Below are 14,683 nucleotides of genomic sequence, written 5' to 3' on the forward strand. Positions count from 1 at the left end.
TATCGATAATCTGCAATCGTAAAGAATGTATCGACATTTAACGATATCGATAGACTTTCCCGCGTAATCAGTTTTCACAGAGAGCAAGCAACACCTGATTTTTTGCACAACATATAAATTTGAAGATTGCAAAATGCTGGATTTCTTAAAAGGATTGCCAAAAGTTGAACTACATGCTCATCTAAATGGCTCGCTAAGCATTTCCAGTTTGCGGGATCTCGGAGAAAAAGTTTACGGAAAGAATACGGAAGAGTTTCTAGAACTTTGTGATCGCTTCATCAAATTTGATGGGAACTCCAATTTGGACGAGTGTTTTGAAAAATTCACATTTGTACACGAGCTAACTTCAACGGAAAAAGGTCTGAGATATGCCACCGAGATCGCCATACGAGACTTTGCCCAGGACAATGTACAGTATGTGGAGCTGAGGACTACGCCAAAGGCCAACAGCCATTACACTCGAAGAGATTATCTGCATTATGTGTTGGAATCCATTAAGAGTGCACGCACAAAGTATCCCAAGATTATGGTAAAACTATTGGCCTCTATTAACCGGGCGGAGCCGGTGGCAGTGGCTAAAGAAACCGTGTCCCTGGCACTTAAATTTGCCAAGACCGATGGAGATATTGTGGTGGGAATAGATCTAAGTGGTAACCCTGCTCGGGGAAAGTTTAGTGACTTCATTCCAGCATTGAGATTGGCCAGAGAGCAGGGCCTGAAACTTGCCATTCATTGTGCTGAGATTGAAAACCCCTCTGAGATCAAGGAAATGCTGGAATTTGGTATGTCAAGGTGTGGACATGGCACATATCTTTCCAAAGATGATTTGACTCACATGAAAAGGCATAATATTCCTGTTGAATGTTGCCTCACCAGCAATGTGAAGTCGGGCACAGTGTCCAGCTACGAGGAGCATCATCTTAAACAGCTCATGGAAGCGGAAGCCCCGAAAGTCTTATGCACAGACGATAGCGGAGTCTTTGATACCACACTGACAATGGAATTTCACTTGGCCACTCAAACATTTGGCTTGAACCGAAGTCAATGCATTGAACTAACCAAAGAAGCAGTGCATCATTCTTTTGCTATCCCCGAAGAGAAGCAAAAGATGATCGTAAAAGTGGAGGAGTTTCTGAAGAAAAACCCATAAAATGATTTCGATTCGTGTTTTTATTTTTTGTGTCAGCTTGGTGCCAACTTTGTTTAGAAGAATAGAAGATTCCAACGATTGTGGTATCCATTAAAACCAAATATGTGGTTTAAGATAATTTAACCCATGTTCTATTAAAATTGTGCCGCATATATTTTTGTTGGAATGACAATTCTGAACAATTCCTAATTCGACCTGTTGGTCGACTACAAAGGAGACGGAAGCCATATAAACCAATTTAAAACACGCGCTCTCAAAATTCGACAACAGCTGTTGTTTAGCAGGTGATTGCTCATCGTGAGTCACGAGTAACCTTATACTGGGATTTCTTTAGCTTATACTGGTTTTGGCGTGTCAACGAAAAAACGTTTGTTTATTAATTTGTTAAGTATGACAACGATGCAATTAAACGAACTACTCTGTCGGGTTTGCCTGCAGCAAGATGAGCTAATGGTGGATATCTATGAGAAGGTAGAGGAGCTTCAAATGGACTTGTCTTCATTACTGGACAAGATTGGCAGCATTGACATTAAGGTAACACAAGAGTTTTTTGATGCGAAAAAACACTCCTTAATAGTTTCTTTCTCTTCTAGCTTGATCCAACGGATGCCTATCCCAAGTATTTGTGCCAGGAATGTACCAATGAGCTCCTAATCTCGGCCAGATTTCAAAAGAAATGTTCGGAGACGAAGCAAATGCTTAGCAAGCTTAAAGGCCAAATACACATGGAAGTTGAACCTGATGTGAATCATCTGTTGACAGAGGAAATAATAGAATTTGATCCCCTTGACTATGTGGAAAGCATTGAGCCATGTCAACAAGTGGAGCAAGAAGCCACCAATAAGCAATCTAAGCCAATTTACAGCTGTGATAAATGTGGTGCCGTCTTCCAATTGACTTTAACTCTTCATAGACATTTGGAAAAATCTCACTCGGATGCCAAAATCTACGAATGCCAAAAGTGTGGTCATGCCTATACAGTTAAAGAGAATTTCCAGAGGCATTGCTGCACAGATTCCATTGATGATCCTAGTTCTAGACAAGGCCATCGTTGCTCAGTTTGTGGGAAGTGCCTAAAATCACCATCTAGTCTGGCTATGCATATGAGATTACATAATGGCGAGCGGCCTTTTGCCTGTGCTATTTGTCCCAAAAGTTTCAAGACCAATGGAGCTCTCGTTAGCCATCAAAAACGTCATCAACAATTGCCGTGCCATGTGTGTCCCCACTGTGATAGAGGCTTTGTAGAGTCAAGCAATCTGAGGCGTCACATTCAGTCCTTGCACACGAATGAACGTCCTCACGCATGCACCATTTGCCAAAGGAAATTCTCTAGAGTATATTTGCTACAGTTGCATAGCCGGACCCATACAGGAGAGCGTCCTTATGCCTGCTCGCAGTGCGATCGTCGATTCGCCCAGTTGGCAGTGCTGCGAAACCATGAGACTACGCATTCCCAGCAAAGACCGCATCGTTGTAGCATGTGTCCAAAAACATTTAGCCGAACAAGCCAACTCAAAAAGCATGAACTTAGTCATATCAGTGCAATTGACCCTGATAAGCACTAAATTTGCATTGGGTCAAGGTATTTATTGGTATTATCAGTTATTTTTGTCAGTTTTTATTAATTTTCTTCTGTCCACAGTTTTCGTTGGGACCCAATTGTTTGATGTATTTCAATTGGAAAGGAATTGTCAACGTGAAATCATGGAGATTTTCAAAGTTATTGCCAGCATCGTTTGCATCTTCATGACGGACTCTGGCTGGGCTAATCTGGCAAGGGAAAGACGAGGTGTTCATCTCACAGTTCCTAAGGGGTAAACTTCTTCATTTCATTTACTTCATTAGATTTCTAACATGCTCTTTATCTTTTTATAGAAGTGGCAATTCCGCCGCAGTAGCCAGTGCTGTGCGTAGCCTAAACACTAAGATGGACAAACAAAACGAAGCTCTAAATCGTCTAGCCGATGCCACTGAACTGGCAACTAAAACCGTCCCTCGAAGCTGCATAATGACTGACAAATATGGTTATACTCGTATCCAGTTGGAGCCCACAAGCAAGCCCTTTGATGTCTTTTGTGAGCAAGCCATTGACGAAGGTGGTTGGACATTGATTCTCCAGAGATTTAACGGCACTTCGCGTAACGCTCAAGAGTATCGTAATGGTTATAATAGCATTCGGGCCGGCGAATATTTTCTGGGCACGGATAAACTATATGCTTTGACACACTCACGCAAGCATGAGCTCATCTTTGTTATGGAGTTTAATAATTTTGTCCTGCAAAATCCCGAAGCATATTCCTTGTGGGCCCAGGAGCATGAAACAAGACGCTACAGTTGGACGCAATGGCAAAACGATGCTGCCCGTTTGCAAGCTGAACAATCCTGGATCAGTTATGAAGAGTGTCAACCAGGCGAAGCTTTGTGCGGTTTGGAACGATTGTAAGTACAAACATGTATGTCTATATGTAGATATCTAGATCTGATTTTATTGTATAATTCAAGTTTGGTCTTCTTACTGAAATGGAACTTCACGAAAGATACTTACAATCCGTTGTCTGAACACCTACCCATCAGACTGTTTAAGCTACTTCTGCGACCAAGCAATGCATACTGGACTGTACCCATTTAGGGGGGTATTCTAGTCTAAAAGAACTAAAAGGACTATCCAGTCCGTAAAGAAACAGGAAAATTGTTCTTATAGTCACGTTTTCAATCCCAAGAATTTCATTTAGTTCCTTATATTTTTGCCTTTGATAACTTGTTTGATATAGTAAAACCCAAATTTTAAGTACATATTGGTCCAATCTAAAAACGGATATATGAAGAATTTCTAACCTCTTAAATTTTAGAGAAATAGACACAAAATAATTCATTTTTCAAATTGTTTATTGCATGCACGTAAAGATTTAGTAAGTTTTTACTTCTGGTAATTGGTTTACATTTGTTTTTTTTTTTTTTTGTGTTTCGTGTGTTCCTTTGCGATTAGCCTACAAGTTACAACAAATTACGTAGTTATATGCTTGTTTTATATATATATATCCATATATAATTTATATCGATTGTATATTTGTATTCATCGAAATGAAAAGTAACTTATAATTTTTAAGTTGTGTATACATATACATATATATATATATAAACATGCAATTAGTTTTCTGGGAGCACAAATTTATTTTTGATTTCACTTAAGAATCTCGGTATTAACTCGATTTGTACATTAACATTTATATATAAAAAAAGATTGTTGATATATTTCGAATGAACATTTTGGAGAATTTTATTTGTTGAATTTTTGAAAAATTTAATTAAATTTTGTTTAGGAAGATTTTCTATTTAATATCAACAATCTCTAAAATTTGTTAGTAAATTATTTTGGTTGTCTCTTTTTTTGTTTTGTTTCGTTTAGGTTTTATTTTGATTTTCATGCAATAAGTATTTCACTTAGTTTAATTTACATATAATATTTGTTAGTAATTATAATTAGTTTTTGTTTTTTTGGTAAGTGCTGCTTTCTATCCCAATTAATGTATGGCTCAATTCTCTTTGGGTTCACATCTCGAGCTACTCTGTTTCAGTGTCTTCCGATATATGGCGGCGGGTTAACTTGGCTCGTTCCATTTTTTGCCAGTTTTCAATTTGTGGGTAGTCAGGGGTCGGTCGGGGGTTGGTTGGACTCATGGGAGAAGGGACTCGGTTTCACTTAGCCTATAAAAGCGTTGCCTCTGCACACACACACACACAAGCACACATACACGCACACACACACACACACACACACACAATAACAATTAATCAGTAAATTGGATAATTCTGGGCATTAAGTTAGTTAGGAGAACAGCAAAATGGGTGAAGGGTTCGATATAATGGTGCATAAATCTGGTGCCGGATGCTCCTGGCTTTAATCCTTTACAAGGCCACACTTTGATCCGATTTGCGATAATACCTACGTGCCTGGACATTGAGATCATCGAGCAGCAGTTCATTGGAGGACTTGGAGCGCTTGGGAAAGATCAAAGCATTGCGCAATGGTGTCACATGGGCTATGGCCACATGAGAGCGTGTTTGTTGGGGTTTTGGTGGTGGCTTTGGTGCCCGTTTTTGTTTGTGCGAGGGTCGCTTTAGCTGTTGCACAAATGACTTACTAATGGTTGAGCCACGGTTAAAATCGGCCTGATTAAGCTGCTGCTCGGCGGGATATTTTTGCAACTTATGCTCCGGCTTCAAACGCTCGAAGAGATTGGTTAGAGTGCGTGAACGCGGCGGTGCCGGTGCCGGATATTTGTTCAGGTTCAATTGCGGTGTACTATGCTTGGGCGTTCGTCCTGCCGCCATTGTTGTTGGTGTTGTGGATGCTGTGTGCGATTTGGTAGCGAATACATCATCATCGAGTTCACTGAGACTGACCAGCATGTGCTCATCCTCGAAAAGATCATCGGTATTCGTTAGGGTGTTGGTTGGCTGATCCAGCGACGAGTTACCCTCATCATCATCGTCATAGCGTGAGAATATCTCATCGAAGGCGGCATTCACAATGAAACTCTCATCCTGCAGTTCCTCCTCGCTGCAGCGACGCGTTAAAGTGCCGCCAAAGAGATTCTTGCGATAATCATCAAAATGGGATGCGGGCAACTGCTCGGTGGAACGCGCCAAACGCGGCATAGCCAGGGATTTTAATGTTTGGGTGCTGCAGCTGTTTGTTAGTTTACTGTGCGGCTGTGATTGTGCCCGGTTACGTGACTGGAGCTGTTGTTGTTGCTGTAGCAGCTTTTGTCGGTGCATTTGCTGCATGAGACGCTGACGCATCTCCTGCGATTTGCGTTTGAGCTGATTGTATTTGCTTTGACTGGTGCCTATGCTTTGGTTCGCTGTGCTTGCTGGGTCGTACTTACTCAACTCACGATCCTGTTCCGCCTCGGCCAGGCGCCTTTGCAGGGCCAGTGTCTCAAAGGTGTGCACCACACTGCCCACATGCGTGTTGATCTCTGGAATGCCCAAATCTCCGCTAAATAGATCGGCATTGCGTTTACTCAATGTCGAATGGGCGTGCGATGCACATGTCCTCAAGGGCGGCACTGGACAGCTGCGCCTTTGCTGCAGTGAATCTGTGGGGAATTGTTCAACAAATTCGGCAGCTTCCTGTTGCCAGAGCAAATTGCCCAGTTCATCATGGCCGCTGGAGGTGGCATGTGTTGTCGACTGGTATTTTGGATTCGTATTTTTCGTGTGTTGTTGTATGTGTTGTTGTATTCGATGATGATGTTGTTGGTGGTGTGTTTCGAGTTGTTGGCAGAAATGTTTAAGCAAAATTTGTTTAATGAAACAAAATAAATAGAAGCTGATTAGCTAAAGGGGCAACTTGGTGACTGGTGAGCTTAGCCGAAGGGTGAAGGTGTCATAAGTTGTGGTGGAGGTGGTGGACAGGGGGGGGGCTGAGGGTCTAGAGGGGAGGACAATTCTTATAATCTACCATAACTTTATATATACTTAAATATATATGTATTTTTGTGTATATATATATCATAAGCTTAGTCTTTCTTATAAATATGTACAATAAGTTTACCTTTTTCTTGTTTTCTTTTAATTGGGTTTGTTTTCTGCTTGAACTAAGTTAAGTATTGTATTTTGTTTCATATTTTAAACTATTTAGACTAGTCATAAATATCATATATTTGTATATTATAATCTATCAATGAAACAACAACAACACAAATAGCTGTCAATAGACGAGATACCACGAGATAAAGAATTAGAGATAGAAAAACGATCTCCATTTTGAATGAATGAATTGTATGCATTTGTGTGTGCAAATATGTGTGTGTGTGTTGTTTTTGTAACTGAAGTGGACTCATAGAAGTTAATCCAACACGTTTTCATCTGTTGTACAGATAGTTCAACCCAGAAAAATATAGCTAAGCCTCATACAAAACTATTTCCCAGTCGATTAATCAAAGGCAGATCTAAATTTGCCCCCAAAAAGTATGCAATAGGCAGTTCAAAACACAAACTTTACCAATGTGCTGTTGGAAAGAAATAGTTGGTTTAGCCACAAAATATTCCTAAAATTATGAGCATTATTGCTTTAGATCCGCCAATGACAATAAGCCTATAAGTGCTTGAATGATGAGCGGGAGAAAAACGTTACTAGACTTATTGCGACTATAAAAATTCCTTCTATTTAATACATAGCCTTTGTAAGAAGTTTTCATTTATTGACCTCTAACTTTCTTCTATTTGTTTTCTTGTATTCCATTTGTAATCTTCTAAACCTTCTTTATAATTCTCACCGTGGAAAAACTGTATACAACAAATTTTTAGGACTTTGTCACTGACTTGTCGAGATTGCTTAAACCTCCAAAAAGCAATATCCCAAACTGAAGCAGTAAACTAAAATATTTAAAGTTATGGAAATAAACATTTTCAGCATACCAATTTGTGTTCAAGTGTCAGTGCATCTGTGAGATTGAGTTGGTTGATTGGTTGGTTGGTTAAGTGTAAGCATACGATTGATTATTGGGTTAGAAGATGCCATTACATTATAACATACACCAAGAAAGAGTCAGCAACAATATAGAAAAGAGAGAGAGAATGTGTGAATGTGTGTGTATGTGTATTAATTAGTATGTGTAGTAGAGTGGGCGCCAATCTAATAGTAGTTATTATCGAATGGCAGACTATCGCTGGAGCTGCTATAATGCTGATGTTGCTGGGGCAACATTTGATTGTTGCTACTGCCATTGCGTTTTGTTTGTTGCTTGTGGGTAGAAGTGGATTTTTGTTGCTGCTGGGCCTGCTGCTGTTTGTGCATGGCCTTGAAATCATCTTGGGATTTACTATTCTTTGAACTATGCTTATTTTTGTGACCCTTGCTGTGTTTGGTATGCTTCAGACTATGATGTTGCTGGTGTATTGGCTGCTGTGGCAGCTGCTGCTGCTGCTGCTGTACATGGGGATGACTGTATCGATCACTGTTGCAACTGTTGCTGCTATTTGGCTGCGAATGATAGTGATGCTCAATATGGGCTATATTACTGCTGCTATGGTATTGGGGATGTGTCTGCTGATTTGAATTATCGCTGGCAGTGCCACTGCTGCCATAGCTATAGATCTGTGACTTGGACTGACTGCGATGAGGCTGCTGCTGCTGATTGGCCACACTATAATGATCGAGGCTATCGAATGTTTGCAAATAGTGTGGATTGATTTGAGTGCAATAGTCGCCGCCGCTGCCATTGGCCATATGTTTGCGATCGAGTGTGTTGCGTGTGGAGTGTTGTTGCTGTTGGTGATGATCGAGTGAATTGAAGTGTTGCAATTGTGTTGTATTGTAGCTGAGGTGTTGGTAATGCGATTCGTTTGTGTGATGTTTGCCACCATTTTTCATTGGTAATGGCGGCGGTTGTTGTTGTGGGGATTTACGATTTGTGTTGCTGTTGTTGCCATTGGACTTAAAACTGCTGTTGCCGCTGTGCAAACTGAGGCTGTTGCTGTTGTTGCTGATGCTGTTGATGTTGTTGCTGCCCGTGCTGCCGTCTGATTTCGTTTTGATGGCTATAAATGAATTGGGCAGCGGTGGCAATGGTGGAGTGCCTGTTGGTGTAGTTGTTGAAGAACAAGTGGTGGCTGTTGTTGTTGTTGGCTGTGCTGATGGTAATGGTGTTTGTGGTACTGTTACCGTGGTGCTGGCCACAGCAAAGTCCCTTTCCCGATCCCGCTACGCTATGTGATGACCGCCAAATGTGCGCAGAACTGGCACGCTCTTTATTATTATTATTGTGATTGTTAGATTCGGGTTTGGTTTGGTTTGGTTTTTGGTGGTGTGGAAACGGTTAAACGGTAACAGATTTGGTTTGGTGGTGTTGGTAATTGTGTGGTGTGCGTGTTACAGTTGTTTGTTGTTGGTGGTGATGGTTAAAATGCGCATTTGTTTTCGTTTTTCGGGTTGGTTTTTTTTTGGTTTTCGGAAAATGAAATGTCAGAGCGTAAAAAGAGACGAAAAAAAAGGAAAAGAGAGTAGACACTTATCATATAAGTTGTGTATGATATAGGTATATAAATATTGCTTTCAAAAAGAGTATACTTAGGAGTCAGTTGTTGTAATATGTATGTATGTTAAGTGTGTGTGTGTTGTGGGATTTTGTGTATGTGTCAAAGAATGTTTACGTTTTGAAGGACTAGAAGGTGCGTCGGCTGTGGGGACTCGCCATATTTTGTCTATATGTCACATTTAAGGCTACAATCTTCAATAAGTTTACAAGTGCTTTTGGTTAGAATTGTGTTAAAATATTTGCATATATATAAATTCAAAATAAAATTCAAGAAAAGACTACCAAAATGATTAAAGTAAAATTTATACAAGTTGTTAGTTAATATGTACAAACACATTATATACACACGCACACACAAGCACACAGGAGACACACACAGACAGACAGACGCACACAGAGACATACATCTATTAGGTTAAAGCCTTGTGAGCATTTTAAAGTTTCTCTATCTCCAGGCAAAGGATATTTCATGCATGAATGCAGGCAAGTCACAAAAGGAATAAAAAATAACAGCCAGAAATTAAGAATGACTTCTTTCTCTCTCACTCTATCCAGAAAAGCTAATTAGCTAGGGTAATTTGAAATATATATATAAAAAAAGAAGGAAAAGTGAGCACAAGTTTTTGGGCGGGGCCAAGAAGTTGTTGCATTTAAGTTGCGCAAGCTGCGTTATTTGTGGTGTGCTTGGGTCGGGGAAGAGTTCAATTTTGGAGAATTTTGGGGAGACTCGCCTAAATGACTTTGGGTTGGGGTTTTTTTTTTTTGGGGTGCGTAAGTTGTGTTTGAGGCTTGGTAATTTTTACATTAAATTAAAAAAGTTTCATCTACTGTCACTTTGTTTTTTCCTTTTTGGCGTTCCCTTTTACATGGCACAGCCACACATCACACCAATATGTGTGTGTGTGTGTATGTGCATTTATTTGCATATGTGTGTCCCATAGAGACGAAAGTTTCCATTCATTCACTCAATGCACTCTCAAAAGACACTACAGGGTGTACTTGAGATAGAACTTGTCTTCCTTTTTTTTTTTTTTTTGCTGCTTTCTCTCAACATAAAAGTTGACAAGCGTTGACATAATTTTACGCGCAATGACAAGTTGAAGGAGCCGCAGGATGTGCCATTGCCATGCTGAAGTGCAGGCAAATAAGCGAGTAAGTAAGTGCCATCTTTCCTCCTTTGGACTCCTCCCTTGATGTAAAGAGCAAGTAACATTTTCTGCATCATTTACTTATGCACATTTGATGATGGAAATTTAATAGACTTGCCACATAATAATTGTGGTTGTATATACTTATTTAGCTAATGATTGATACATGTATAGATAGATGAATGAATATATATGAATGGATAATGCACTGGATGCACTTAATGTAAAAATATCATAAGAATGTCCATGCTTGTTGGGTGGTGAGGGGTGGTTGAGCAACATCATCAACAGCCGGAAGCAGTGACTACTGGAGGCCACAACGGGAAGTTCAACTCAGTGCCACAAAAATTTGAAAACTTTGTAAACAAAACTTTGCCAGCTAGTTCCCTGCACTTTGCTGTTTGGGGCGCGAAAAACGAAAAACATCAAGACCTTCAGCAATAACAAGAATATAAAAAAAGAGGGTAAAATCGCACAGAAGAAAGAGCCAGCCTGGAGGACTGTCAACGGCACAAAGTTTTCCACACGGCAAATGGTAGCCTGAACTTACACTAAACTTGGCTAAATAAAGAAGGAGGGGAGATGCCGCGGGGCGAAAGGGTGAAACTTGGTCTCCACTTTGCATACAACAACAAAAGCTTTCATCAATTGTCCAGCGGATGTTTGGCTCAGCTTTTGGCACGACAGTCGCTCCTAACACTAACACAAGCACAACTACAGCATCCGCCCCGTGCTGCATCCGGCAGATGGATGTACCCCGTCACATTCCGTCCCCGTCTCAAAACATCGCACAGATCAAAGCTAACTGCACTTCAAAAATGGCTTCTATATACTACATACTACCACTACTACAAAAAAGAAAAGTGAAAGAAAAACCTAAAAAGATACAAGGGAAAAAAAGTAGAAGAAAATGCTTTGGTAAATACTTCTCAGTGATGTGACGAGCCGGGGAGAACGTGGAGGACAAAAGTTGCTTGCTTGCTCGCTTTGCATTTCATTTGAAGAAACTGTTACAAGTTTTCTTATCACCCCTCCCCCCCATCAAATGCTCCACCTACTTAACTATTTGCCTGCCAAAACCCCCTCGAGTAATGTTGCTTTGTGTACAATTGTAATAACTATCTCAGCGAGTGTTTGAAATGCGTTTACTGAAAACTTTCACTACAAAGAATGTTGATGGTTGTTTTGCGCTTCTTTTGTTAACTTATTCTTATTTCAGTTTTTTGGGGAAAAATTTATAGAGTAAATGAAATGGCCCGAAACCTCTAATGAGCGTAGCGAGCGAAACATAAATTACACTATTTTAATTTCACATGCGTTTGCCTCCACATTGGGCGCCAGAATGTAAAATTGGTGCGTAATATTGTTGGCGTACTTAAATTAAATGATTAACACAGATATTTACAACATGGCCAACCAGAAAACTGACCACCACACTGCGGGGGCTCACCTTTCACACACACACACACTCACACGCATCTGTGTAACCACCCCGCCCGATGTAAAAGTAAACAGGGAACAACGTATTGCAACACCCGTACATTGGTCCACACGTACACGAAAAGTGTACGGTATACAGTTTGTGGTCATGTCCTGTGTCTTGCTTTCAGGTGCCTGGACAACGGTCAATTGCTTTGCTTAAACAGACGACTGGGCATGACGCTGTTTTGTTTGCTGATTGCGCAAATATTTGCGCAGGCATTAAACTCAGAATTGATGGGACTTTCCGTCCCTTTCTCGCGCTGGGCTCCTGCTCCTTGGCGGGCTCATCGCTTGGCTTGGCGGCTGCTCGGGTGGCTGGCGGCTGGTGTCTGGTCTGGCCACAATATAAATTTAAATATTAACGCGCTTCGCTTTCAATGACGATGAGTCTGTAGCTTTTGTTTCAGCCGCGTTGCCCTGACTTCTTGACCAACACGAAGTGAAAGGCAAACGTTTGCCTTAATGTTAACAGCCTCGTTACTTTTTATGGCACGCACAGCATTGCCAAAGAAAAAACCAAAAAAAAAAAAAAAAAACACCAAAAAAGGAATATTCCGTACGGTCATTACCAGCCAAAAACGTAGAAAAGAAACGGAAAGAGAAAAAAAGGTACGAAAATTGTGATTATGAACACAAATTTGTGCTTAAATTGTGGGCGTTCACTTAGTTTTTGTGGCCACAAATTTTTATAAAAAAAGACCAAACAAAAAAAAAAAAAGAAAACCGCCTAGTCATTAAATTTTATTACAAGTTTAATTTTTCAATAAGGCAAGGCAGCCAGAAAAGGTGTAATGACCTTCAATTTAGTCGCATTTGAGCAAATTAAACAAGCTGGAAATTCATCAGGACTAAATATTCACTAAAAGCATTAAGTATACGCCACGTAGCCCTAAAATATTATTGCCCCAACAAAAGTGTTGACTTGCAAGAATGTATAATTTAATGGAATTTTCATTTGCTCATTTTCTTGGCCAAATTTAATAAGCAGGAAATTAATCTGAATAAATTTAGCCTACAAAAAAAAAAAAAAAAAATGTATACATATATATTATATAAACGCGGCATTAAAGTCAAATGGCTGATAGTAAATCAAAAGGGACATATATATCTTAAACACATTAAATCAATTCACTTGATATGCAAATAAATGTTTGTTTGGCGCCTTGAAAACTATAATTTTGAATATTAAGCAGAGTCTTGAACTTTGGAGTTTTAAGGACATACTTAAGTGAAGTCGTTTTTAAGATAAAATAATATTGGAATTACTTGGAATTATACCCAAAGAGCTAAATTTAGCACAACTTTTCAGGTCTTGCCATCATTGCGCTTTAATTCTTGTGGCGTTTTAAGCTCTCCTTCGTGCCATATAAATAAATGACTCTAACTTACTAACATTGCCAGGATAAGCATTATGAAATCACTCTCCTTCGCCAGTTAGACACGAATTATACGTGCCAAATCTAAATAGACCCGGCTAAAACTTAACCCAAAGCTTTTGTTCTTAGGAAACATGATCATTATAGAAAACATATAAAAAGAAATTTGAATTCTAAATTTGCATTGGGACTAAAGAATTGAACTTGAAGTAATATATCGTATTAGAAGCAAACATAGATTTTTCAACAAATCAACTAAAAGACTACTAAGCAATTTTATGATACCTCGTGCAACATTATAATGAAGGCAATTATCACGTATAAGCCATTGGGTTTATATTCTTAAATATGGCAATAAATTATTTTGCATTTAACGGTGCCAAAATGTGAAAAGTAAATCATATGCAAATAGTCTTGGATAATAATATAATGTATAGGTAGGAGGGTGGTCCTCCCTGGGGCCAACGAAATGCCAACAGCTGACGAAAAATACACTATAAATTTGGTATTTATTAGTGACTTTATCTAAACATGAAAAATACGTAACAAAAATAGTGTTCAGGGAAGCATATAAAATTCAAATATTTGTTGTGTTGACTTTAAGTATATTAAAATATAAAATGCACCTGTATACATGGACAGAAGGTTTCATAATTTACATTTATAGTGGCAATGGCAGCCGAAACTTTAACGTGCACGCACACACACACACACATCTATACACATACACATGAAGTATGCCATTTATGACATCCGCGCCATGCCGAAAAGAAAAGGATAGAAAAAGTATGCAAGAAGTAGGCGAAAGAAAGAAAGAGAGCAAAAGATATGGCAAGGCATAAAAAGCATATTAAATGCCTTGCCGCTTCTTATGCTACTTCTACTTCTTATTTTTAGTCTTTGTTCCCTGTAACTCCTGTTGTTGTTGTTGTTGTTGTTGCTGGTGTCATTTTGTCTCTCTGAGGCTGCGGCGAAGGTTTGGCTTTCTTTTTCTTTTTGGTTTTCGTCTCTCGTTTTTGTTTGTCATCTTTTAATGGCGCAATTAGAGCACACAGAATGCGTTTACTGGAAATTTGAGAGCGGGCTGGCGCGTCATAAAGGATTTTTAATAATAGCACCATATTACAATAGACACAGACTCACAAATACAGACATACAGTGTGTTTGTGTGTGTGTGTGCTAACAAATTGCGTATACGCCATGGCACTTTGAAACAAAAGCCACACAAAAAACAATGCAAAAGTTGCGTGCGGGTGTGGCGAACGGTTGGTCCTCTTGCTGTTGTTGTTGCTTCTTGTTTTATTTTTGGATTGTTTGTTTGTCTGTTTGTTTGGTTTCTGCTTTTGTACTGTAATTTGATGCAGCATTGTTTTTAGCCTCTCTTCCTTTCTCATCTATTTCCACCTCCTAACTATGACTGCATTCCCATATCTACTTCATTTTAGTGTCAGTTGAGATTTGTGCAGGCGTTTTTCTCGC

General features: G+C 39.5%; 5 protein-coding genes across 6 annotated transcripts in view; 3 read left to right on the forward strand and 2 right to left on the reverse strand.

Moving 5' to 3' along the window:
• Window positions 1–83: 83 nt before the first annotated feature.
• Window positions 84–1,302, forward strand: Ada (adenosine deaminase-like protein). The gene has a single exon (XM_068299595.1). The coding sequence runs from the start codon at window positions 134–136 to the stop codon at window positions 1,148–1,150; it is 1,017 nt and encodes a 338-aa protein (XP_068155696.1). The 5' UTR covers window positions 84–133; the 3' UTR covers window positions 1,151–1,302.
• A 204-nt stretch (window positions 1,303–1,506) lies between these two features.
• The window catches only part of LOC137584275 (oocyte zinc finger protein XlCOF6.1), a 30,184-nt gene continuing 17,007 nt past the window's right edge, over window positions 1,507–14,683 (forward strand). The window contains exons 1-5 of one of the 2 annotated variants that reach the window (XM_068299593.1): window positions 1,507–1,684; window positions 1,744–2,735; window positions 2,796–2,967; window positions 3,029–3,592; window positions 3,656–4,046. In XM_068299593.1, coding sequence (XP_068155694.1) covers window positions 1,541–1,684; window positions 1,744–2,718 — 1,119 coding nt within the window. In that variant the 5' untranslated portion in view covers window positions 1,507–1,540 and the 3' untranslated portion in view covers window positions 2,719–2,735; window positions 2,796–2,967; window positions 3,029–3,592; window positions 3,656–4,046. Of the gene's footprint in view, window positions 1,685–1,743; window positions 2,736–2,795; window positions 2,968–3,028; window positions 3,593–3,655; window positions 4,047–14,683 lie in introns of those variants that run through there. The other variant, XM_068299594.1, reaches the window with a different exon arrangement.
• Window positions 2,858–3,596, forward strand: LOC137583901 (fibrinogen beta chain-like). The gene is made up of 2 exons (XM_068299089.1): window positions 2,858–2,967; window positions 3,029–3,596. Exons 1-2 carry the CDS (start codon window positions 2,858–2,860, stop codon window positions 3,594–3,596), a joined length of 678 nt encoding a protein of 225 aa, XP_068155190.1.
• Window positions 4,527–6,349, reverse strand: LOC137584279 (uncharacterized). Its single transcript, XM_068299598.1, has one exon. It carries the CDS (start codon window positions 5,954–5,956, stop codon window positions 5,060–5,062), a length of 897 nt encoding a protein of 298 aa, XP_068155699.1. The 5' UTR covers window positions 5,957–6,349; the 3' UTR covers window positions 4,527–5,059.
• LOC137584278 (G-box-binding factor-like) lies at window positions 7,602–9,648 on the reverse strand. The gene has a single exon (XM_068299597.1). It carries the CDS (start codon window positions 8,532–8,534, stop codon window positions 7,797–7,799), a length of 738 nt encoding a protein of 245 aa, XP_068155698.1. The 5' UTR covers window positions 8,535–9,648; the 3' UTR covers window positions 7,602–7,796.

This window comes from Drosophila tropicalis, unplaced genomic scaffold (assembly GCF_018151085.1).
Source record: "Drosophila tropicalis isolate 14030-0801.00 unplaced genomic scaffold, ASM1815108v1 contig_878, whole genome shotgun sequence".
NCBI classification, from domain to species: Eukaryota; Metazoa; Arthropoda; class Insecta; order Diptera; family Drosophilidae; genus Drosophila; species Drosophila tropicalis.

Coding starts and splice junctions, on each gene's coding strand:
- LOC137583901 (XM_068299089.1), top strand. CDS start 2,858: ATGGAGATTTTCAAAGTTATTGCCAGCATCGTTTGCATCTTCATGACG. Junction 2,968..3,028: donor CATCTCACAGTTCCTAAGGG/GTAAACTTCTTC, acceptor ATCTTTTTATAG/AAGTGGCAATTCCGCCGCAG.
- LOC137584278 (XM_068299597.1), bottom strand. CDS start 8,534: ATGAAAAATGGTGGCAAACATCACACAAACGAATCGCATTACCAACAC.
- Ada (XM_068299595.1), top strand. CDS start 134: ATGCTGGATTTCTTAAAAGGATTGCCAAAAGTTGAACTACATGCTCAT.
- LOC137584279 (XM_068299598.1), bottom strand. CDS start 5,956: ATGCGTCAGCGTCTCATGCAGCAAATGCACCGACAAAAGCTGCTACAG.